General features: G+C 42.2%; 1 protein-coding gene across 1 annotated transcript in view; it reads right to left on the bottom strand.

Moving 5' to 3' along the window:
- The window catches only part of lrrc1 (leucine rich repeat containing 1), a 69,507-nt gene that overhangs the window by 24,119 nt on the left and 18,328 nt on the right, over positions 1–27,060 (bottom strand). The window contains exons 5-12 of the mRNA XM_023993652.3: positions 25,862–25,918; positions 23,428–23,491; positions 22,870–22,944; positions 22,461–22,605; positions 21,774–21,892; positions 21,134–21,217; positions 18,556–18,671; positions 18,134–18,306 (exon numbers count right to left, since the gene is read on the bottom strand). Coding sequence (XP_023849420.1) covers positions 18,134–18,306; positions 18,556–18,671; positions 21,134–21,217; positions 21,774–21,892; positions 22,461–22,605; positions 22,870–22,944; positions 23,428–23,491; positions 25,862–25,918 — 833 coding nt within the window. The remainder of the gene's footprint in view (positions 1–18,133; positions 18,307–18,555; positions 18,672–21,133; positions 21,218–21,773; positions 21,893–22,460; positions 22,606–22,869; positions 22,945–23,427; positions 23,492–25,861; positions 25,919–27,060) is intronic.

A 27,060-nucleotide genomic window follows, 5' to 3' on the forward strand; every position in this document is an offset into this window, starting at 1 on the left:
CAACCGTGATCGCTTACAGGCGGCGGAATCATTTAGCTAGGTTACCTACGCTCCTTGGGGCAGCAGGGACTAATGGTGGCCTCTTATCTCTGGTTCAAAACCATGTAATGGTTATTACAGATAGGTCATGGGAGAAAGTTGTTTGAAAAATCGTCAGTGGAAGACACTTGCGGCATTGGCTCTCACGCATGCGCATATTTGGTAACATCTACTGGTAATCAGTCCTAGCTCCGCGCCGCTTCTTGAAAATGGTTTGACCTCGTTTAAAAAGGCTGGGGTGACATCCAGCTAGAAGAGAGTGTGATCACACAGTAGTGCTGGAACATGACCTGTTCTGCTATCATGCAATGGTTCAGGTTGCTTGGGCTATCGACAGGAGCATAAAAATCACATTTTAGCTCGTTCTGGTAGGCTTGCGTCACTTGAAGGCAAGCCTCGCCGGCTAGGCTTTTCCCCTTTCTAGTTTACAGGCCTGCCACATCGACGGCATCAGAGCGGGTTTGGTAGATTCAATCTAAGTCTGACTGACGCCTTTGCCTGATTGAAAGGTTCGTCTAAGGGCGTATTGGTGATTTTAGTAAGCATCCGGCCATTAGGTGTCCCGCCTCTTGACATGCCAGTTAGTCTTTAGCTCGGTGACCCCGTGCGGATGTTGCCTTGTAATCCGATGGATTCTGGTTTGCCGATATGTACACTACGCTTCAAAAAGTTGAGTCACTTGGAAATTGTCCTTGTTTATTGAAAGTTAAGGCAAAATCAGTGTCCATTAAAATAACAAATTGACAGAAATACAGTTAACATTTGTTAAATTCACATTGTAGCTGGAGAACACACTGCATATTTGAGAAAAACAGAATGATATGAGATAGATTTCATATGGCCATACGTGTGTTAAACATGGGGATACAAGAGCATACACTAGCATGCTAGAAAATGAGCAGGACACGAAGACATTCATAGCAGGAGAGCGACTACTCTGGAAATCCACTTTATCTCATTGTTCACCGTATAATCGCACAAACCTGTAGTTGTGTAGCCGGTATAATCTTTCCACAAAAGATTATAATTCAATTGTTCTAAAAATGTGACAATTTTGCATTGCGCAGCACAGAAAACTCTGAGCTCTACTGCTAATTATGTTATACATCAGACTATAAACATCAGCAGATGGTTTGTTTTCAGAACAAGACATTTGAACATCACATCAGATCAGACTAAGCGGCGCATAGTCTTCTTACCGTTAGATCTAGGTGGTGAGGACACCTATTCGAGATACGCATTCTATCGTAGGCTTTGAGAGCTTGTAAAAAGCTCAACTGGCCTCAGTATGCATTGTAAGGTAGCAGTGTACAACACATATGAACCTCTTCTGCCATTGTCAAACTGTCGTTGGGTCTTAGTGCATCTTGATTTCTCTAGCTAGACGAATAGTTATATTGTTGTATACTGTAGCCAGAATAAATCTGTATGCAGGAATGAGCATTATAATTGCGCATAGTGAGCTAGCTACTTTGAATATATCTTTCTGGAAAGAGTCCCCGCTGTTATCTGCTCTTACCCTAGCATACAGCTAATGGTTGAATAATTTGTGTTAAAATGTACCCAACTTCCTCTCATCAACAACGCAACAGACCGTACAAACATACTAGCTACTATCCTGTAAGTACCCTCAGTCATCTTACGAACGAGTGGGAGGCCTGTTCGGCGGCTAATGCACAACAAAGGCTAGCGTGTCTACAGCTGACTGTGTGAGCATAAGCTTAATAAGGACACTAGAATGTCAGTGCGTGATCTCTGCACTTGCGTTTGAGAAACCAGCACTCCATTTTGCCAACTCCTAGCAAGAAAACCATATAGGCTATCACGCTGTAGCGCCCAACTATATGGCAAGAAACTTATCTGTAATTGTGCATTTACATTGTATTTACACCCCTACAGCTTATGCAGAACAATGATACCAACGCCACAGGACTCAGATAGCTCATCTTTAGCATAGACCTCGCGATGATTATACATGTTAATTGTTAGGAGTATTTATATCATAGACTCAGGTTACTCCGCCTAGCTAGTTAGTAGATTGCTTCATTGGTCATAGTATGTATCTATAATGATTGAGTAGGTTGGCCAGCAGCCAGTTACAAACGCTATTCGGAGAGCGTGCTCGTACTACAGTCGCCAAAATCAACACATTGAGAGTCCTCATCTTAAGCCAGTGCTTGCACACGTGTTTCCTTGCTTTTTAGTATCGTCACCATAAGAAATGAGTTTGCACACCAATCTATAGACTCTAATCCTAGAGCATAGTGAAAGAAAGTTGTGCAGAGAAAAATAGCAGCTAGTCCGAAGCTCCGAGATCGGCATACCAGAGTCGATAATATGCTCTAAGCATAGGTCACATGCAAGGATCTGTAGCACTAAGGCAAGGGTTAATGACTTTGTTCTCACAATATCAGTTATTGCACTTAAAGCTATATAGTTGGTGCTGAAGGCAATTTGTATCTCAACGTCTTAATGACACTTCTCACGCAATCTGCAAAGTCATTAACGCATTAATCAACCGACAATGCGGCGCTGCGACTATCGTTCCATGATCTATGCGCAACTCAAAATTTCTAGATAATGTTGTTTCTGATGTGTAGATTTAGTATATCCATATGAGATCTAGATATGTCAGAGACTCCTAGCGACCCCTAAAACTATATTGAATGACTAGTCATACACTACAGTTGAGAAACAATGAGCAAAGTAATTGGTAGTGCTTTGATAGAGTTGATAACGTAAACCTCACTTGTAGAAATATTCGAGCCTTGAATGTTTTCACTTAGATAAGCTATGTATTATAGCATAGCTCTGCGTTGTGCTACTAAGCACTTGATTCAACATTTGTTCCCACCCTCGTAAGCTTAGGACCGCACCCATCGTCATTTGAAGGTATAGCATCTCTATGCAATGACCAGGCGGCATTGTACCTAAACACAGCAAACCATCTCAAGACTAATATGAGTTCCACGTCGTGTGCTACACATACGATTCTACTCAGACCTAGGTTCACTACGTACCGACCGACTTCTGTATGAACATTGCATCGATTGACGTCATCGTCACGACAAAGACTATTGCTCAGTTATGCGCTAGCAGTTTAAGTTTAATACGACACTATGTAGACTCTCATCACAGTGCCGTCATTTCCTTCACTCACGCGTTATGTCCTGGTTGGTTTTGATCGACATTCTAGACATAGCAATAAAAACTCTCTCAGTAAGTATGTGAACACATAGTTACACGATGCTGAACTCCGTGTCATATTACATATGAAGTAAAATGGTACACGTACTATACTGAGGGACTGATTGCTAGAATCGATCACATGGATATATACTTCCGACGAATCACACATCCAATGGCATTAGCGAATGAGAGAATAGCATATACATTATAAACAATGTTTTAAGTTCGTTTTTGATACCTCAGTTCACCGCCATCTTATGCACATCGAAATAAGAGTGTAGCCAGATCTGCAGCAACGTCTATCTAGCTGACCCACCTTAATAACTACATTGTTTGCTCAAGTTATTGGATTACACATAGAAAAAAAATGATTCCATGTTATATTTCACATGAATAATACAATAACATAGACAAAATGAGTTTCCGAAGAGATAGTGAAAGTATGAGAAAGTACGTACAAGTATGTTGACACTTACTATAATGATTATTGATATAAGGTTGAAACAATATGTCCACTTAAATACAAACAGCTTGTGCTTTTCGTGCTATACCAAGAATCGTTCTAGCTACCCCCATCCCCACAATTCTACTTCAAGACCTTTTTGATCTGAAAGAAATGTTTCACTACCCTCAAGTCTTTACTTAAGCTACTCCCCATCTAGACAAGTTGGAATAATGTCTGTATTGAGGGACCAACTTCTACTATCTCTCTTAGTGCTATGACACGACAGAGTCTGCAGTCTCTTCACTAACCACGATATCAATATATGAGTGATGATACGACAGTAGTATCATGTTCATCTTAATGTCTGGAACTCTACATCCATTTAGATTAGGACACCAATATCCCAGGCGTTACGACGCAACTGCTTTCCTCCTAACAATACTCAGAGCTTTCTTAACTATAGACTATGTAGCTATGCTATTGAACACAGTCTCGTGATAGTAGAAGGAAATATCCAGGCTGCCAATAAGAGCAGTACCTCATGGCCTTATACGAACATGGCTTATCTGGAGAGTATGCTCAATTAATGCGCAATGATGACTGTGTTTACTTCCAAGAGTCTGATTGAGACCATCAACGTAACTTGACCCCTCGTACCTGTGCGTACGAGGTGTATTTCAAGGACCTACCTTCAAACTCAGTGCCTCGTTGTGCCACTCGGAGGCGATCATTGGGAACTCCCAACTCTTTCAATAACTAAAATTACAACCCGCAGCGAATATCTCTAGCGCTGTGCTCTAGAAAAAGAGAGTAGGTAGAACCTCCACAAGCGTCCGTGGTTCCTAGTATCCCTGAGGATACGTTCCAATTTTTCTCGGCAAATACTACGCCATGTAGAGAATATCGCGTTACCCATTTCCATTCACATCATCAGTTAAGCTAGAGCAACTATGCAATAGTACTCAATGTCAGATAGAAAAGTTACCATTCCCGACTTCTTGGTCGAATATCGATTGCTCTGTATAGTCAAAAACAACAAAAGGCAAGATGACTGTCACGAGCTTCACACCGTATCGAGAAAAGAAGGCACAATTGAGTCTAGGCGATACGGTATCACTCGTTAAGAACTGTTTAGCATGCCCTTGTGACTAACAGTAAATAGCGGCGAGAGATACAAGAATATTTCTCTTATAAGTCGCTACCACAGGCTTATATAATGTTAAAAAGTGTACTCAACTTTGAGTATATATCAACAAACCTGAGACACTAGCATATGCACAACGTGCCATGGAACACAGCGCTAGCTGGAGTCAGCACTGATGTGAGAATGAAGCTCCAACCGTGCCCTCCAAGATATCACGGCATCTATAAATCCTCTATTTAAGACATACCGTGTTATGCATATATTACTGTATCTTCTATTCTATTGGTACAGTAAAATGCATGCAGTTTCCACTACGTACTTTTTTGGAGAAATGTCCTCTGGAGAGTACTATGTTAAAAATGAGCAAAGACTACAAATATATTATCTCTACATTTTGGCTCAATTAATGTAATAGAGACAACTCTAATTTCGTTGCAATGTTATCTGTTCAGAGGAATAAACAGGGGGAAGACATGTCCGACAGAGCCGTGACTCAATACTTATAACATGCCCATATCCGCCTACGATGTAACCCTAATGAACGCACCAGAGCCAGAATCCGAGTATTACATGGCGGAGCAACTCCTCGTCTTGTGGCTGTGCTATATTAGCACCTCAGAGACCTGCAACCTGAAGTGGAACGGCCTATCACCATTAATATCCTAATGGATCTGGCATCATGAGGTAGGAAAATGATGTTAGTAAACAATATATCTCATACGCACGCACATTATAATCGCTACAACCTACAATCTCATGGCGACATCAGAAAGTTCAAGCATTACAGGATACTGTACGAGATATATGAATGGTCCTATCCACCCCACGTCTGCATAACGTCTTCCCGATCGAAGTTGTGTGCAAGAAGCTATTGTAGACATCTATGAAGAGACGACACTAATACATTCAACCGTCAGAGTGGCGCCTACGATGCACACACATGACGCCTGACCTCAATCCCACTACCAGAGAACGCATTTGGCCTAGAAATCTGAATAATATCTATGTGCTTCGACATAGTCGAAGCGACAAGCAAACAACTGAACATGCACTCGAGAGTAGCCACCTAGACTATCTCACACGCTGCGCACTAGGAATTGCGTCCAAAATCGTACGCATACTCATCATCTTCTAGCGTGAAATCGTGAGCGCAGATGTACCTCTCCTTTAAAACAGGAGCGTCAACATTTTACAAAAGCCGCGGCGGGGGGAGCTGATTACCAGAATGTTTACTCAAAGCAATGCTGTGAGCGCACACAGATCTATGGAACACAAAGTTTGTCTAATCAACTGGACCAATTATGCTTCATACCTATCTCCCTAGAATACTAACAGTGTATAGACGTCACCAATACTACACCTGTTTAAATAGACACCATAGTCCCTGCTGCCCAACGGCACAAGCGAGACAAGATTAAATCCCCTAACCTGAAACTGCATCACCGCCCAACCATGTAGCATTCACCGTTGTAGCCCATGAAGCCTGATGAAAAGCTGTCATGGCTTCACCTCCCAAAAACCCAAGCCATCCCCCGTACTCTACATCTCCTCCTCCTACCCAATTGCAACCGCCCAACAGATCCCACAGATGCCCTTCCGAGTATGTGTTGTTTCTAGAGTAAGAGCATTCTCAGTGGGTTGCAGAAGTTTCCATACACTCAATTAAGCTATTTCGGACTTCCTCAGCATTGTAGCTTTGAAATTAGTCATAAAGTACACTTGGGTACAAACGCCTATGGTGAGAATGTTGATCATGTGACCTACAGCTCATGTTCAACAACCATAGTGCCCACAGAGCTTCATCACTAAGCAAGACCTGGCACTATACACGCCTCCCTCTGCAAGCGTGCATCCTGAGCTTCGCTGACGGGCCGCCAACAGGTGGTAAAGGATAGGGAACAACATATCTGCCACGCGGTAGATCCGTCCTCCACACTATGGGCTGTCCCCCAGATCTAAGGTTGTGAGCATTTGTCCCGCTCCCTAGTTACCTTCCTTTTGCACCCAACGACTCAGTATGCTGCGAGAATGAATACACCGAGAGCCTACAAATCACTCTAGCTCAAGAAGCTTACTTTCGCTGATCGGACACACACACTGCTTGTTAGCGTGCCGCTTGACGACCACACAAGATGAGTACTCTCTTCTATGTTAGGAGGAGGATCCGTAATATCTGCACAGGGACCCAGAACAGACCTTCTACCCTCAATGTGAGCAAGACAAAGAGCTGATTGTGGACTACAGGGAATAAGGTGGGCCATATAGCACCGACCCCCCCCAAGTACCGAGACCGGTTTCGTAGAGTTTTCGATACGCTTCTTCATTATCCAATGTTTTACATTTCCAACCCAACAAACTCTTTGAGCATAAAGTTTCGGAACATCATCAGCGCGATGGTCAACATTGACAATCAGCACTATTGAACACATTACTCTTCCCACACGCGAGAGCTCAGATATGATATAATGAGCTCTATTGGGACCCCCGAGCGTCCGCCTCTGGGTATGTGCAAGCTGCGTCTTGCATGGTGCTATCTCACCCATAATACCCTGCCAGAGGAGATACGCGATCGCGCATACTGCTTTTCAGCTACTATCCCACCTTGCGAGTGACCCAAGTCTCATTTCCTGTCCCGAAAGCTCCCCAACCCCAGTCTCCTCCTGCAGCTACTAGACCACACGCCACTATACAGCGAGAGGAGATGCAAGCCCCAAGTGGCGTCCAGATCCGAAATTACGGGGATGGTGTTCCTCACCGCCAATTGCAACAGAACATCCCTCCTCCTTATCCTTCCACATCCAAACAACATGTAACGATGGTCTTATGGCCAAAACAGTTCTATTTTGGTTTCATCAGACCCCAGTAGGACATGATAACTCCACAAGTAAGTCCAACACATATTGCTGGTCAACCCATGTGCACGTTGGATCAAATCGCGTCATTAGTGCGTACCCCTCACCTCGCCTGCCGGCCCCCCACATGCGTATTTTTGAGTACCACCCACCCAAGGTGGAGCTTTGCGTTTTTCTCTTTTTTCCCACAGCATTTTCAGAGTAACATAATGCTTGCCTATTTGAGGACCTGCGATTTGACTGTTGGAGTGTATATATAGATTGGTCATTCTAGTACCCGGTGCTCTCCAAGCATTCATCACCAACCTACACAGGTGTCGCCTTCTGCTAGATTTGTGTTCTCGCTTGTGCATTTGAAAATAGCCTGCCTTACTTGTGTGCACCTACATCTGTTCTGCGGAGCACAACAAATGTTGGTAGTTCCCCCCCCTATCAACTTGCCTGTGTACAATAAAGGTCTGTTGTACAGCAATGAAATAGCTATTGGCCAGAGTGGTGTACAGTTTCAGGCTGTCCATTCTTGGGAAATGCTCCCATTGAGGAATCCATGCGAACCACGATCTTGTAGCAGATTGGTGCCATTTTACAAAATTTTTAATTTAGTCTGCAAGATCATTAGACTGAGAATCCATTTCTAGCTAGCTTCGATATCTTGTTTGAACCCTAGATGATTCGAGCTTCAGAGACGAAAGACATGGCCAGCTTAAGTTATCAAAGGACTGAGGCGCTTGGTATACCTATACAATGTCCCATACGAGGCAATACAGCCTAATGCACCATAATCTGAGCACTCTAAAATTTGCACGTATGTGCGCAGCAATGCATGATGATACGACTGTTTACACTTAGTCACGAAGGTCTTTCTGAAACTAGGCAGTATGGATTTTCATTTCTAGAGGACTTTATCGCGATAAGCTGGGTAAATTGTCTTCATGGTAGCCAGCAGGTAACAAAATCTTGTAGGTGGTACCTTCATACCCTAGTTTGGACATATGAAACTTCAAATGTGAGACCATACGAAGCCTAGCTGGAGAGTGATTTTGTATGAAAGCTACCCACAGTGAGATATGTATATAAGCTGAAAAGGTAAAGTCTGAGGTCTGTGGAATCCCACTTATACCTGATAGTCATGGTGTTGGTTTTGCATCTGGATCTGTGAGCTGAAAAAAGCTTACTAGGTGCTATGCGTTATTGCATTTGTCCAGGAAAAAAGTAGAGGTTAGGTCGATTGCATAACCGTATTTAGTATGGACATAAACTAAGCCTATATACCTATTTATATGTTGTAATTTTTGAATCTAAAGAAGAGTCTTGCCCGTCTTGTATTATGGCTGGCTTTGAACATATTAAGCACATTAGCTAGTTTTAATACACAACTAAGTGCTCATTGAGTGTATGTAGTAAATCTTTGTCTCTAACAAATTCAACCACTTGTTCTGCATATATATAATCTCAATATATTTATTTATTTTAACTATCATATTTAAGACACCATATATACCCTTTCTATTGTACTATTAAGTTTGTCAGCTACTGTTTTCGACGATCTCGGTCAACATTAATGCTATCAGGAGCTAACACTTTCAAGCTGGTCCTAGTAGATTAAACACATCTAAAACTAACATATGGTTTATAAAGTTGTTGGCCTTTTTAGATTAGCCTGGTTGAGTCTCGCTGTGAATACTTTGACTACGGATATAAGCAAGAAAACGAACATATAATCTTAACATTTTAACTAACAGGCCCAACTATAGTCAAATTATTAATAATACATGGTGTTTTGTGTCCAAAATATCTCACTTGATTAGTTTAAATCCGCTCAGACTTTTGTGACTCAACTCAAGGCTCTGCTGACCCTAATGTCAAGTAGCCTATCGATTCTAGACCATGTTAGTGGCTCTTTATTCATTTTATCATATATACGTACATCAGATGTATGAATGTATTCATACTCATCAGTGTCACCGACAATCTACGACATGTATGTTTTTAGTACATTGTGCCTTACATGTGGCGGAGTACATAACTGGTATGTGACGAGTAGACGTAGTTTATGTTAAACCTTAAGCGCCTATTAGGCCTCTATAGAGTTAGTCATCTCTTGGATTGTTGCTAGTAGCTACTGACAGCTCGCCCATACAAACATACAATGTATAGGGATACTCACAGCATAGCAGTATGAACCGAGCAGTGTATGGTCTGGTCTATATGCTACTTGACGGCAGCCCATAATGCAATGTCCTTTTGAGAATTATCAAGAAAGTATAGTAGGCTGGAGGTGTAAGAAACAATATAGCGCAATGAGCCCTGCAAGTCTTGATGAGCCAGCGAGCATTTACTTATAAAACAAACATTACAAGAGGCCCATTTAGCTTTTTCTTCAGAACTGAATGTTCTGCAATGTGGTTACAAAGTATTAATACCACGTTTACAAAGATCAAGCTTTTCAAATAAGTTAATCTAGTCTATATTTCATGAGTTATGTTTTTGCTGCACACTGGACATAAGGTATATTTGCTTAGCTCAACTGTCATGAGCGCAGGCCTTACTCGAGCTTGCCTACTTCACAGTATTCCAATTTAAAATAAATAAAAACAAAAACACCACAAGTTTCAAATTTTGCCCGAGTCCATAAGACTCCCGAATATCGGTCTTACCTGCTAAGCATAAACTTGGTAAATATGTTGTGAGTGTTATTGCTTGTCTAGATCGATTTACAAAGTGGCGAAAATGAGGCAGAGTAAGAGAGCCTCTGCGCAATTAAAACTATATTTTCAGCGCGAATCATTAACACTACACTACAGTTGAGAAACAATGATAAAGACGATAACTTATATTTAAAGGATCTTCTTGACCTTTGATTACAAATTGTCAGAACAATAAAGCTCATAAGCTGATAAAATTCTGCTATCTACCCTACTGCATCAAAGACTTACTGGCTGCATATTCCCTTGCCGGCTCTATTTTAGTGTCTTATCAAAGCCTAACTGGCAAGCCTCATATTGTCAACACCTGCAATTTTCAATAGCGAGTGTGGCTCTTCTACACAAAAGCAAGGACAACACGCTGTCGCAACGTCTGCCTTTTGAGGACTGTCCCTACCTCGTTCTATCTTTAAGTGTTGAGTCGACCAGACTATGTAGTAACGGCCATGTACTAACACAACCCAGAAAACTGATCTTGCGCAAGCGACTATAAGGCATATCTTTACACCCATGACCGTATCTTATTCCGACCCAAACGTTTTCCCAATAAGAGCTACGACCCATGAACACAATCTACATACTGTTTCTGGACAGACCAAGGACTTGATAAAGTTTGAGTGTAAAGAAGAAATTAAATCAAACACAAAACTACAGGCTGCATATCCAATCCCAAGACAAACCTAGGCTACTGTAGATATCTATCTATATGTGGTATACAAGCTGAAGTTAATAAGAAATGCAAACAAGATATTTTTGATTAGCTTCTGTGAGTGAGTGCATCCTAAATGAATAGTTCTCTATTGAACCTATGTATATCCAGTCCAGACAACCCATATAATCTAGTAATATAGTGCCACCTTCATTGTATCTTATCTAAAAAAAGCCAGTATCAGTTCTGAGGAAAGCTAAGTACTCTAAGTTTCTTTAAGCCAAACCAGGCAACTAAAACGCCAACAATTATAAACCAAAACAGGCGAAGAAAGCGGTACTAATATTGTGTAGTTAGCTAGTATTATTTTGATCTTTGTTAGTATGGAAGCTTTGTAATTCAACACAAATGTACCTCACAGATCTGAAACCTATTAGGATAGCTCCTTGATCAATAAACTTAATAGATGGAGGGAGTTGTGCCCTTAAAAAGTCTGTAGAAAAAAAAAAAGCACCCAGATAACAGCGGACCTATAATCAAAGCAACCCTCAAAAAGTTAGACGTTGTGAGAGCTTCTCTATACTCTACAATGTACACCTAATATCCATACTAGGTGTTTCATTACAACAAACATTTTAGACTTATGTCTCTAACCTATCAGTCCACAATAGCTAGTCTTGCATAACAAAACACTAATACACAGCTAGGTACTATCAAGCCAAAAAATAGCGGTTGTTAGCACACCATCTCACTTACTCGTGTATCCAACAAAAGATGAGTTTTCTATCTCTATGTCCGGACCAATTGTTTTTACTACAGAACACACTACGACTAATCTATTCATCTTATATACTACTACTCCAAGACGTAACAATTCCGAATAGGAGTCCACGGATTAGTCTCCTCAGTAACCACATTATACAAAAATGCGATCGCTTCTGAATACAACAAATGACACTAGCTCTATTGGGCATAAAACGTTTCCAGCAATAATGTGTCAACATGGTCTGTTTCAGTACAGAGTCTGTCTGAGCACGCCTAGAGTCTAACTCAGTCATTGAATCCGTTTAGTTGCTGAGCTAGCAATCAGAACAACTCAGTTTTGTAACTATGTAGCTATTATATTGGAAAATGTGTATCTCAGTTACGTCTTTTCTCATATGTGCGCTTCTCTTATCTCAAATATATCTTCTAGATGGCTGCTCTTTCTTACACATCCCAATATCAGTGCCAAAACCTCACAAACTCATAGCAATAGAATGCAAGGGCGCTTTACAAGGATGGCTCAGCAGAAAAAAATTGTAGACCTCCACAAAGTCTGGTTCATCCTTGGGGTATGTCCCCAGCAATCTTAACCAAAACAAGGACTTTGAACTAAAGCAATTAAGCCAGAGGTGTTGTATTTATGGCCATAGGTTACCACCCGAGCGAGCTACAGATGGCCTGTGCCTATCAAACCAAACGCTAGATATCGCTAAGAGAGACACTCACTATTTTTCCGAGCGAGAGTGTGGTTGCGAAGAATGCAGGGATGCGCAATATCCTCATATAGTACAAGAGCTAGCCTCATTGATACATGGACCTCGTTGAATCTAGCAGATAATCTTAGTGGGTCTAACTAATAGAGAGTATCTATATCGGCACTAGATAAGAAAGATGTTAGTGCAAGGCCGTTTGGTCTTGACCTATTTTTCTTATTACAGTCAACCTCACACTAATAGCCTCTACACCGCCTCGTGAGTATATAGTCCTGGGTGGCGGACACGAGCATAGTGAAGCGCACGCCAAACTGTGCTACCAACCCCATAAAAGCCAGACTTGATACGGTTGCTAGTCTATCTGCGACACTACATGGCGGTCACCATAAGATCATCTCTCTGACTTTCTGTGGGATGAAATGTCCTCTGAGGTTCGTGCAGAACAAGACAGTAATCCTGTTTCAGTCCATCCGGATGGCGAGCGCAATCGCGTTGATGTTTCTGCGCGAGTGAAACCATGATCTTCTGCGATGCTTGTGCTCCCGAAGAGCGCCAAAAAGTGTTTAGATGATCCAACGCATTCCCAGAGCGCCAGTTCAGAAAGCACATCGGTCTATTGGTGCAGCATCATGTGTGGTTGGGGTTGCTTTAGCTGTATAATTAGTACTGTGTTGCGACTCATCAAGCAAGTGAGAGGACACTCAACTAAGGAGAGCGTGTGAAAACTGCGTTGGATATATCGAACGCCGGCCCATCCATCTCGGTCAAGAGACATCAAGGCGTCAAATATGTGTAAGGGCTTCTCTCTACCGTATATAACCTGTGTCTCACACAACAAACATCCTATACCCTCTAAGCACTACCTTCCGAAAGTCTCACATTGAGGGAAAGGTGTTGTTCGCACCTAAATGGCTCTAAGGACAAACAAAGTACGAACTCGGGTACACTTCTCTCGCCATGGCCATATCAGCAATCCCTGACCTCAATCCCACAGGATATCATTCTCGTATTGGGCCAAGATATCGTGAAAAAGCTCATGTCGAGCAAGTAGGCCTACAAACCGTGACTCAGTTACACCCAGGCTCTGGCAGCGAGGAAATTGGTGGTCCAAAATTCGATCACCAATCCTAGGTATTTGGGAAGCTTGTGAAGGTTCACCCGACCAACTGTCTGTTCGTCAGCAAACTAATGTGTGTTGGAGTCGTGTTTGCCACACAGTCGTTGAGTGGAAAAGGGTACAGGAGGGGACTAAGCACCACCTCGAGGGGCCCCATGTTAGCATCAGCTGCAGATATGTGGTTCGCCTATCCTACCACCTGTGGCGGACCCGTCAGAAGTCCAGGATGCAGTTGCAGAGGGAGTTGATAGTCCCCAGGTCCTTAGCTTAGTGATGAAGCTTTTGCACTATGTAATGTTGAACACTGAGCTTGTAGCAAATGATTATAGCACTTCTCACATAGGTCGTTCCTTTTGTCCGATGGGAAGTCTGTGATTGAAATTGCATCTGTGGATCTGTTGGGGCGGTATGCAAATTGGACTGGGTTTCCGGGATGCTGTTGATGTGAGCCATGACCAGCTTTTCAAAGGCCTTCATGGCTACCAACGTGAATGCTACAGGGCGGTAATCATTTAGGTAGGTTACCTTCGCTTCCTTGGGCACAGGGACTATGGTGGTCTACTTTAAACATGTAGGTATTACAGACTAGTCAGGGAGAAGTTGAAAATGTCAGTGGAGACACTTGCCAGTTGGTCCACGCATGCTTTGAGTAAACATTCTGGTAATCAGCCTAGCTCCGCGGCTTTGTAAAATGTTGACCTGTTTAAAAAAGGTCTTGGTCACATCAGCTAAGAAGAGTGTGATCACACAGTCGTCTGGAACAGCTGGTGCTCTCATGCATGGTTCAGTGTTGCTTGCATCGAAGCGAGCATAAAAAGACATTTAGCTCGTCTGGTAGACTTGCGTCACTAGGCAGCTCGCGGCTAGGTTTCCCTTTCTAGTTTACAAGCCCTGCCACATCCGACGAGCATCAGAGCGAGTGTAGTAGGATTCAATCTAAGTCCTGTATTGACGCTTTGCCTGATTGAAGGTTCGTCTAAGGGCGTATTGGGATTTGTTATAAGCATCCGGATTAGTGTCCCGCTCCTTGAAAGCTGCAGGTCTAGTCTTTAGCTCGGTGCGGATGTTGCCTGTAATCCATGGATTCTGGTTGGGATATGTACACTACCGTTCAAAAGTTGAGTCACTTGGAAATGTCCTTGWTATTGAAAGTAATGCAAAATAGTTGTCCATTAAAATAACAAATTGATCAGAAATACAGTGTAGACATTGTAAATTACTATTGTAGCTGGAAACTGCAGATTTAAAAAAAATAATAATAATAAAATAGGTTTTTAAATGGAATACCTACATAGGCGTAGAGGCCCATTATCAGCAACCATCACTCCTGTGTTCCAATGGCACGTTGTGTTAGCTAATCCCAAGTTAATAATTTTAAAAGGCTAATTGATCACTAGAAAACCCTTTTGCAATTATGTTAGCACAGCTGAAAACAGTTCTGATTAAAGACGCAATACAACTGGCCTTCTTTAGACTAGTTGAGCATCAGCATTCGTGGGTTTGATTACAGGCTCYAAATGGCCAGAAACAAAGAACTTTCTTCTGAAACTCGTCAGTCTATTCTTGTGAYAAATGAAGGATATTCCATGCGAAATTGCCAAGAAACTGAAGATCTCGTACAACAGTGTACTACTCCCTTCACAGAACAGCGCAAACTGGCTCTAACCAGATTAGAAAGAGTGGGAGGCCCCGGTGCACAACTGAGCAAGAGGACAAGTACATTAGATGGTCTAGTTTGAGAAACAGCACTCCATTTTGCAACTCCATACCATGTGGATGGCGCTTAATTGGAGCCATATTTCCTCCTACAACAGAACAATGACCCAAAGCACAGCTCCATACTATGCAGAAACTATTTTAGGGAAGAAGCGGTCAGCTGGTATTCGGTCTATAATGGAGTGGCCAGCACAGTCACCGGATCTCAACCCTATTGAGCTGTTGTGGGAGCAGCTTGACCGTATGGTACGTAAGAAGTGCCCAMCAAGCCAATCCAACTTGTGGGAGGTGCTTCAAGAAGCATGGGGTGAAATRTCTTCAGAATGCAAAAGGTCTGCAAGGCTGTAATTGCTGCATTCTTTGACGAAAGCAAAGTTTGAAGGACAATTGTTTCAATTAATAATCATCATTTATAACCTTGTCAACATCTTGACWACATTTCCTATTCATTTTGCAACTCATTTCATGTTTGTTTTCATGGAAAACATGGACATTTCTAAGTGACCCCAAYCTTTTGAACGGTAGTGGGGACGACGTTGTCGATGCACTTATTGATGAAGATGGGTGACTGAGGTAGTATACTCTTCAATGCCATTGGATGAATCCCGGAACATATTCCAGTCTGTGCTAGCAAATCAGTCCTGTAGCGTAGTACCACTTCTGTATTGAGCGAGTCACTGGTACTTCCTGCTTTAGTTTTTGCTTGTAAGCAGGAATCCCGAGGATAGAATTATGGTCAGACTTGCCAAATGGAGGGCAAGGGAGAGCTTTGTATGCGTCTCTGTGTGTGGAGTAAAGYTGGTCTAGAGGGGGGGTTCCCCTCTGGTTGCACATGTGACATGCTGGTAGAAATGAGGTAAAACGGATTTAAGTTTGCCTGCATTAAAGTCACCGGCCACTAGGAGCTCCACTTCTGGATGAGCATTTTCTTGTTTGCTTACGACCTTATCCAGCTCGTTGAGTGTGGTCTTAGTGCCAGCATCGGTTTGTGGTGTTAAATAGACGGCTACGAATATAAACTCAGCAAAAAAAGAAACATCCCTTTTTCAGGACCRGGTCTTTCAAAGATAATTCYTAAAAATCCAAATAACTTCACAGATCTTCATTGTAAAGGGTTTAAACACTGTTTCCCATGCTTGTTCAATGAAACATAAACAATTAATGAACATGCACCTGTGGAACGGCCATTAAGACCTAACAGACGGTAGGCAATTAAGGTCACAGTTATGAAAACTTAGGTCACTAAATAGGCCTTTCTACTGACTCTGAAAAACACCAAAAGACAGCGCTACAGGGAGAGACAGCACGGACAGCTGATCGTCCTCGCAGTGGCAGACCATGTGTAACAACACCTGCACAGGATTGGTACATCCGAAKATCACACCTGCGGYACAGGTACAGGATGACAACTGCCCGAGTTACACCAGGAGCGCACAATCCCTCCATCAGTGCTCAGACTGTCTGCAATAGGCTGAGAGAGGCTGGACTGAGGGCTTGTAGACCTGTTGTAAGGCAGGTCCTCACCAGACATCACCGGCAACAACGTCCCCTATAGGCACAGACCCACCGTCGCTGGACCAGACAGGACTGGCAAAAGTGCTCTTCACTGTTGAGTCGCGGTTTTGTCTCACCAGGGTTGATGGTCGGATTCGCGTTTATGGTCGAAGGAATGAGCGTTAAACCAAGGTCTGTACTCTGGAGCGGGATCGATTTGTAGGTGGAGGGTCCGTTATGGTCTGGGGCGGTGTGTCACAGCATCATCGGACTGAGCTTGTTGTCATTGCAGGCAATCTCAACGCTGTGCATTACAGGGAAGACGTCCTCCTCCCTCATATGGTACCCTTCCTGCAGTCTCATCCTGACATGACCCTCCAGCATGACAATGCCACCAGCCATACTGCTCGTTCTGATGAGTGATTTCCTGCAAGACAGGAATGTCAGTGTTCTGCCATGACCAGCGAAGAGCCCGGATCTCAATCCCATTGAGCACGTCTGGGACCTGTTGGATCGGAGGGTGAGGGCTCGGGCCATTCCCCTCAGAAATGTCCGGGAACTTGCAGGTGCCTTGGTGGAAGAGTGAAGTAACATCTCACAGCAAGAACTGGCACATTTGGTTCAGTCGATGAGGAGGAGATGCACTGCAGTAGTTAATGCAGCTGGTGGCCTTCCAGATACTGACTGTCACTTTTGATTTTGACCCCCCCCCCCTTTGTTCAGGGACACATTATTCCATTTCTGTTAGTTACATGTATGTGGAACTTGTTTAGTTTATGTCTCAGTTGTTGAATCTTATGTTCATACAAATATTTACACATGTTAAGTTCGCTGAAAAAAACGCAGTTGACAGTGAGAAGACGTTTCCTTTTTTGCTGAGTTTATATAAGAACTCTTGGTACAGCTTATCATGAGGTACTCTACCTCAGGCGAGCAATACCTCGAGACTTCTTTAATATTAGACATTGCGCACCAGCTGTTATTGACAAAAAGACCCACACCCTCGCCCCTCGTCTTGGATTGTGCGAGGTGGAAAGACTCATAGGAGCAGGAGCCTATCTCCCGTTTCTGTAGCCCAAGGCAGCTTGATGTACAAGWACACCCCCTGGACAGGACGCTTGTCTATAGCAGGCCTTACCCCTAATCTACCTCCTTAATGCTGAGTGCCAAGCAGATACACATCGGGTCACATTTTTTACAGGTCTTTGGTGTGACTCGGCCAGGGATCGWARTCCCAACTTTCCAATCTCAGGGCGGACACAAACCACAAGGCTACTGAGTTGGAAGCCCATGAGAAGACCTTACCTTTACTATCTGGTTCTAAAGGCTGCTGGGGCAGGAGCACACAGGTGAGKACCTTTTCCCCAGACTCTGGGTCTATGTCATTCTGGAAGGTGAGCAGAGGCTGCGACTGGTTCTCTGACAGCCACAGGGCCTTGAGTCGCAGCGCGGTCAGAGATATGGGTAGGTGGAGCAGTCTGGAGAGAGATGACATGGTATAGACAGGCTTCAGAGAATATTGCAAYATGTTTTGTGAACCRGATTGATTTGTGGACAGCTAAGAARGAGTATATTGGTGTCAAATATTATGATTTACAGTGAGCACCAGTCACATCTAAAAGCTTTACTGGGTCTGGTGTATATTCAAATGTAAATATTGTATATGATATAATGTGTATATGATTAAAAAGGTTAATAAAGTGGCATTGAATTTGAATGTAGCCTACCTATTTCCAGAGACATCAAACACATGCAGCTCTGAAGCCTGAGAGATCTCAGAGGGAATCCTTGTAAGCCTGTTCTCTCGTACACAGAAGACATTCAGGCTACTGCAACCTCCAATCTTGATTTGGGTAGGAAAGACATACAAACAAGACATGAAAACAGTGTCTTTAATTCTTTAAGTCATTGTCAAACACCCACACAATTGCATATTTGTTCCGTGTTCTGAGGCACACAGACATCTTGAGCAGGGAGGAAGAGGGAAAAAGCTTTGGTTAGAACAATTTACGTAAAATAAAAAAATTCTAAAAAGTTACATTTTTACTTTACCATTTCAAAACCACAGAAAAATGTGATGTGTGTGTATACCTTCATTGTTCAAAATATCCATTTAGTGTAATGGGCATAGAAAGGTAAACCATTCAGAGCATTTGGGAGCTTTGCCACAGAAATGGGCATATTTAAAGTCCTGTGTAGCTCAGTTGGTAGAGCATGGCACTTGCAATGCCAGGATTGTGGGTTCGATTCCCACGGGGGACTAGTATGAAAAAAAATATGAAAGTTGCTCTGGATAAGGGTGTCTGCTAAATTACTCAAATGTATTGAATGGCTAAGGTGTTTGGCAGAGTTGGAGCTAAAGTTAGCTGCAATTACTAGTGTGTTAAAGTAGGGACCTGATGGGCCAGCTGTAGTCAGACTAATCTACTAAATCAGTCAGTAGACAGACTTGAACAGGAACCAAATACAGTAATGGAGTCTCATCATGTTAAAAGGATCTGGCTAAGCTGAAGCCCTCACTGGAGTAAATAAGAGTTGAAGAAGAGAAGTCCAAATACCAGCAGGAATCCCAGTTAGTAGGCTACAAAGTAGGCTACTCAAAGTCTAGCCATTACCTCAGAAGTAGGCTATACAAAAGACTACATGCATGGGCCTACGCTGAAACAACATCAATACCATTGTTTGTCTATGGAGATCTTCCTAAGTAAATACTATTCAACACTAAATGAATATGAAATGCCTTGTTAAAATATTTACATTAAAATGGAAATGAGCAAATATCAGACTTTGAGGCATAAATATTGATTTAACATCAACCACTGTATTGTGGTGAACAAGTGCTCGTCTAGTACCAGGACTACTGTTAACATTAGAAAGGTCATGCAGCATTCACAGTTTGAGACAATAAAACAATGACACTATCAATTCATTATCTGGGCCAAGTGCTGTGGACTCACTTGCGTCACTGAGACACAGGGGCATTGTATAATCACTAAAGGGCCTTTCAGATAACGATTTAACCAGAGGGAGCTTGCTTTCTCTCCAACAGGCAAGATGCTAGAATAAACATACAGCACTCGGAGAATAAACCATAGCTGAACACGCCAGAGAACTGCAGAAGATAATAGAAAATAAATGGATGGGGGGGGCTGCATGTTTTGTCTGTGAAAAACAGTGTGCTTGCTGTCTGCGCTTGAATCTCCTGGAAACAAAAGATAGCATGCCACCAGCCTAGGAGCTAAAATCATGCAGCTGCTACTGTACAGACAGTCACATGCCGAGAATGATGAGTGGCACAGTCACAGTGGGAGATGGCCTTTATGACAGAGTTCTCAGGTCGATTTGATAATCGACATTGGTCTGCATAGTACCACAGTGCCATTCTGTACGCTTCTACTGAATGAGATTCAGTTCACAGAAACTGGATTTCCTGGTTAGCAGGTATGAGGATTAGCATTTCACAATCCCCACTAAAATCAGAAGGGGTCAAGTCTAGTGCAGATAAGTTCTGCATGCAAATCACAGTGATTACTGGGGGATGCACTAACCAGATTACACTTACTCATGACTGAGGCTTCTATGATTTTACATCATTGATCCGAGCAGCAGGGTAAATCATGGAGGCAAAATGAGATGCGATCAAGGTGTACGTTAGCCTTTTTCTGAGCATGTTCAGACTGAGCATGCACAAGCATTTTGCTTAGGGTAAAATTGTTAGCTTAGCATTACAAGCAAATAGACAGTTCACTCACATATAGTACCGAAGCATTAAAAAAAAACGTATAAAAGTTAATTTCCTGTGTCTAAATTGAAGACAAACTGGTGTGTGTGTGTGTGGGGGGGGGGGATTATTTCTACAGCAGAGCTAGGAAAGAAGTTCTGCCAATTGGAGAAAGTGACAGTTTGAAATCATTCAAAAAAGTACCGCACAGCAGCAAGAGGACAAATTGCTTTTTGATCCAGTCTATACAGTGCACTCCTTCATATAATACAAGAATTGTGTTYTAAATCAATGTACTGTGGAGCGACTTCACTGCTGCATCACAAATGTGATAAATATGTTAAAATCACAAACGAAGATGGAGTCAAACTTTCTGAGCCATTAAACAAGCCCTTATTTTATCACAGAAAGAAACTCAAAGGAAGAGGCATCATGTCCTCATAACATAAAGCATTTACAAGATAAAAATCTAAGCCCATAATATAGTAGACTATGAACTGTGGTGCCCTTTGAAGCAAGTCTCAACAAGTCTCACTATGCTTCTTTGCTTCAAACTACTACATGTTGGAAAGACCATAGCATACCTCTTTTGGTAATGATGCTAGTCGGTTTCTGTCACAGTTGAAGTTGGAGAGTCTCTTTAGTTTTCCAATACTTCTTGGCACACTCTAAAGAGGAAAACAACCAGTAAGAAATAATTACATTTTGCACATACAGTAATGGGTATAGCAGTGACACTTGACTGGCATGTGGCCCAGCATGGGGATTACTTACACAGTCCTCCTGTCAGGATGAAATAAACAAATCTAATTGTTAGTGCCTAAGTGAGGATAAGTCCCTGGCGCACACTTAGATGTTTTTAGCCTCTTAGGAAGTGAAGACTAAGGGCATAATGAAGGTCAAAGGTTACAAGATAATAGGAGATGCATCCCTTCAGAAGGAAMATGAAATTGTGTCATGCTGTACTGTAGGTCACAAGGTCTTTCCAAGGACAGAAGAGCACAGCCATCAGAGGTAGGTAATTACTACTGTAGAAATCAACAGTAGCTAAAGAGGACAATGTTTTGACCTTGTTAGCACATAAATTAAACTGCTTGTCGTTGGATGAAACAGTTGTCTTTTGAMTTCGATTACATAAAAGAAAAGTAATTGGGTCTAAGTTATCAAACCTGCCCTCACAACAGTATGTATATATGAGGAACTACAGTGCTATCAAAAACACACCTGTAACTGATTCTCTGTGAGGATCAGTTCAGTGAGACTCTCACAGTTGCCAATGCTCTCTGGCAGCTGGGCAAGACGATTCTGGTCTGCTTTCAATATAGACAGTCGCCTTAGTTTTCCTGCAAAACAAAAAGCATTACTTACTGTGATTCASACATATACATGAGGGTAGTCAGGATAGTATGGGAATCATTATCATTCATAAAATAAGTTAATTGGAACCAACACCTATGGCTAACAAAACAATATATCACAGTCTAATAAAACAACATTTTGTGATTCCATTCAACACAACAACGAAGGTCAATGTTTGTATCRCAGTCTTCTTATTGGGAATAAAATTACACATATTTTCTTTTAAATCAAATAATGCTAAATGGATTTAATTATTACATTTTCCATTCATCCATTATATTGTACCCTAGGGCCACATCACCAGTGTTAAGTCAGTTATGTTACCAAATGTGGACTCTTTATCATGTGGTTAATCTAAGCCTTTTTGATATAACTACGCAATATATTTTAATCTGTTCAGATTKATTTCCTGTTTATGCTCAGTTTACATTGARGTTGATCCCAGTTTTGACCCAATCAGTATCAGCATGGATCAACATTCACAAATGCAAAGCAGCACACACACATGTCTCAAAGACACTATGGTGGTGTAGAGTGCAACAGCGTCCTGACCTATGCCCTCTGGCAGAGCATCGATGAGGTTTTGAGACACCAGCAGGTCAGTAAGGGAGACCAGGCCGCCGATCTCTTCTGGAAGGTGCTCCAGCTTGTTCTCTGATACATCTAGACACAGGAGGCTTTTCATGCTGCCTATCTCCTACGGGTTGAACACACTTCAATTATAAATGCATATCCCAGTCCGTGTTAGCCCTTAACAATAATGGTGCATCTCGTGACTGCATTATATCAACACAAGTTGCAATATTAATTTAGTCTAAGCACATCCAATGTTTTAAAATGGGTGGGAGCCTTTTACTTTTTGGGGAATCAAACCATATTCTACAAGTTCAACTGTAATATTAAGACTTTTTTTTTTTTAAAAGAGAGAATTATTAGTGCAAACGTCTTAAACATATCTTACTGCAGGTAATTCAGCCAACTGYTTTCCGTCCAGCCACAAGTTCTTCAAGCTGACAAGACAGCCTATTGTTTCAGGCTGCGTGGGAGGAAGGATTTTGGAGGCAGAGGAGAGAGAAGAGATAGTGAGAGCGAGGAAATAATTATACACAGGTGACTGAGGCAAATGTAAACAAGACTGTGGAAGAATTTCAACCATGTGTAAACTGTCATTCCCTAGCCTGATCTGGTTTCAGTTCATCTCTCAGGAAGTGTCTCTCTGTATCAGAGTTACCTTTAAATAAACATTAAACCTGACATTGTTGTAAGACTATAAACTACAAAACTAAACGGCCCTGTCACACTACCCCTTCAGAATGACAAGACGGAGGTATCTTTATCATTACTCCCAATTATGTTTCACATAACAAGAAAAGTGTTGAGTGAGATTTGAGTGCTGCCCATTCTATACACGTTTAGCTTGGCACATTGTTTACTTCAGTGTGAATGCTCTCCCCACAAAATCAACATCCTTACTGAGATCAGTTACAAGGTTACGTGCAAACAAGTCAGATAAACTTACCAAATTGTAAATTTCATTGTTCCCCAGGTCAAGTTCTTCAAGTCTGTGAAGTAGCGATAGTGACCTGTGGAAGGAAGGGGTAGGAAATATCCTAAAACATCACATACTGTGTAGGCCTAGGCTTTGCAACAAACTCACCACACACAGAGATGGATGTACATTTGATCTACTTCTCATTCTCGGTCTGTTTCACTGCAGTTTCATTTTAACCATGTGCGAGTGAAAATGTATTGGCCACATACCAAGCAGTGAGACGGTTAGACAGTCCGCGAGAGACTGTTGTGCCAACATAAGTTGAAAGGGTTCTCCRCAAAGAATGTAAGCGAGGCGTTGCCCCACTATGTGAAAACAAATAATTTCCCCCCCTCGCTTTATTTCTCATTAGAGAAGGCAAATTGTTTCTCTAGATAGCAGGAAATGGAAGTTACAGGTGTTWAAAAAGCTAAAATCTGTAAATCCAAAGGGGGGCACTGTCGGCCGTACTCAACAACACCACCTTGTTACACAATCCGGGGGAGAACCCAGGTAGAACATTGGCTGAAGACAGACAACTCTTCAAAGAGCACACTGCGCTCTACATCACCTCGAAAGTCTAAATATAATCTTATATATAAATGCCTGTCATGTGAAACACGTAAGGCTTCATCTGTGGTCTACCTAGTCTAATTGGCTACATGCTTGTAATGTAGTCATACAGACCCAACTTCATTACATCCCTTTTCAGGGGAATGGGTGCCACTCTCAGAGCGTTTGTGGAACACAGATGTCTGGGGCGGGTTGGGAGCAGGGAAAAATAAGAATTTCAGTCTCTGACGGACTAAAAGTAGGCCTAGTCGTCTTGTGCCTTCAATTAATATTTGCCCTGAAACAAAGCATATACAGTGCATTCTGAAAGTATTCAGACCCCTTCAATTTTTCCACATTTTGTTACGTTACAGCCTTATTCTAAAATGTATTAAATTACCTTTCCCCCTCATTAATCTACACACAACACCCCATAATGACTACCCCATAATGACAAAGCGAAAACAGGTTTTAGAATTTTCAGCAAATCTATTAAGACAACAAAAATAGAAAATACCTAATTTACATAACTATTCAGAACCTTTGCTATGAGACTCGAAAATGAGCTCAGGTACATCCTGTTTCCATTGATCATCCTTGAGATGTTTCTACAACTTGATTGGAGTCCACTTGTGGTAAATTCAATTGATTGGACATGGAAAGGCACACACCTGTCTATACAAGGTCCCACAGTTGACAGTGCATGTCAGAGCAAAAACCAAGCCATGAGGTCGAAAGAACTGTCCGTAGAGCTCCGAGACACAATTGTGTCGAGGCACAGATCTGGGGAAGTGTACCAAAAACATTCTGCAGCATTGAAGATCCCCAAGAACAGTGGCCTCCATCATTCTTAAATTGAGTTTGGAACCACCAAGACTCTTCCTACAGCTGGCCGCCTGGCCAAACTGGGCAATCGGGGGATAAGGGCCTTGGTCAGGGAGGTGACCAAGAGAGAACCTTCCAGAAGGTCAGCCATCTCTGCAGCCCTCCACCAATCAGGCCTTTATGGCTGTGGCCAAACAGAAGCGAGTCCACAGTAAAAGACACATGACAGCCCGCTTGGAGTTTGCCAAAAAGCACCTAAAGGACTCTGACCATGAGAAACAAGATTCTCTGGTCTGATGAAATCAAGATTGAAGTCTTTGGCCTGAATACCAAGCGTCACATCTGGAGGAAACATGGCACCATCTCTATGGTGAATCATGGTGGTGGCAGCATCATGCTGTGGGGATGTTTTTCAGCAGCAGGGACTGGGAGACTAGTCAGGATCGAGGGAAAGATGAACGGAGCAAAGTACAGGGAGATCCTTGATGAAAACCTGCTCCAGTGTGCTCAGGACCTCAGACTGGGGCAAAGGTTCACCTTCCAACAGGACATCGACCCTAAGCACACAGCCAAGACAAATGCAGGAGTGGCTTCGGGACAAGTCTTTGAATGTCCTTGAGTGGCCCAGCCAGAGCCCGGACATGAACCCGATCGAACATCTCTGGAGAGACCTGAAAATAGTTGTGCAGAAACGCTCCCCATCCAACCTGACAGAGCTTGAGAGAATCTGCAGAGAAGAAATGGGAGAAACTCCCCAAATACAGGTGTGCTAAGCTTGTAGCGTCATACCCAAGAAGACTCAAGGCTGTAATCACTGCCAAAGGTGCTTCAACAAAGTACTGAGTAAAGGCTCTGAATACTATGATATGTCCTTTTTTTTTCAAAAACCTGTTTTTGCAATGTCATTATGGTGTCGCGTGTAGATTCAGGGGAAAAAAGTAACAATTTAAACCATTTTACAATAAGGCTGTAATGTAACAAAATGTCAAAAAAGTGAAGGGGTCTGAATACTTTCTGAATGCACTGTGTCTAGGGAAGTACTTACTCTGGTAAATACGTCAGCAGGTTCTCTCTGAGTTCCAGTGACACCAAGTTGGAGAGCCTGTGGAGAGAGACAAAAGAGAAGTGGCTATTTGTTGTTGTACCCAGATTATCACAAACAGAAAATCAGAGAGAAAAAAAAGCAATTCTATTTGTCCTTTTTATGAAGATTATTTGAAGCCATCTCGGACAGTCTATGAATTCCAAGAATTAAGGCTTTTAGGAGCACGAATACCAACTAGAATAATGGCTGAGGTAATATCTTTGATCCCCAATGAAAGGGAACCACGGAGCTCAGGTAAAAAATAAAAAAAAAGTACGCACAATCTGTAACTAGATATTTCTTGCCATATTTTCTTCCATCTGATTGTGACCTATAAGAAAGGTATTCAAATAATTACAGCACTTTTGATTCCAGCTGACGGGTGGGTGGTAAAGTGATGCGACTCACTCGTGCAAGTCTCTGGAGATATGGCTTGGACATCGTCAGTGGTGAACTACAGGCCTAATTGCATCAGAAGCACAGAGGAATCTCTAAATCTTGTGGACTGGAACATTCAAGCCACAAATCAATCGTGGCTTATTGCGAATCAAATTGCACAAAAAGTAATCAATCTATATAAAGTGTGGCCTTAACTTGATTGACACAACGCTACGATTGAAGTCTTAGCATTTGTTATGACTTCCGGAATCAAAGAACAGATTTATTTTTAAAGAAGAAAAAAAAAAAAAAAGTGTACTTTAGGTCCATGTCAGGACTGTCCATTTAGACCTAGTTAAAGAATTGAACATGAATAGACCATGATACAGTATGGCACTCTAAAAACATGTTTGATCTTGTTGATTAACTGGCGTGTCCATGTACACTCTCTACATAATGGTGTGTGTGTGTGTGTGTGTTTAGAGGTAATGTTTTCAGTGTTGTTTCAAATGAAAGTAATAACCAAGATAAWCGAATTACCATTAGGTTATGATAAAATCAGTGGTTAATTTGAGCTGGGTCCTGCCGGAACATTCTAATAATAGCACATTCTAATAAAAGCGATCAGAGTTAATTTGAGTCGCCTCCTCTCTAATTCTCTCGTCTCACAAAAAACGTAATTTGAAAGCATAGATTTTCAGCACTCGCCTAATATTCTAAGAATTTATTCAGGTTGAGCCAGCCCAGTGTTATGGTTTGCGCAACATTGTAGCCTAGAGATC

Source organism: Salvelinus sp. IW2-2015, linkage group LG8 (assembly GCF_002910315.2).
Source record: "Salvelinus sp. IW2-2015 linkage group LG8, ASM291031v2, whole genome shotgun sequence".
In the NCBI taxonomy this organism is placed as follows: Eukaryota; Metazoa; Chordata; class Actinopteri; order Salmoniformes; family Salmonidae; genus Salvelinus; species Salvelinus sp. IW2-2015.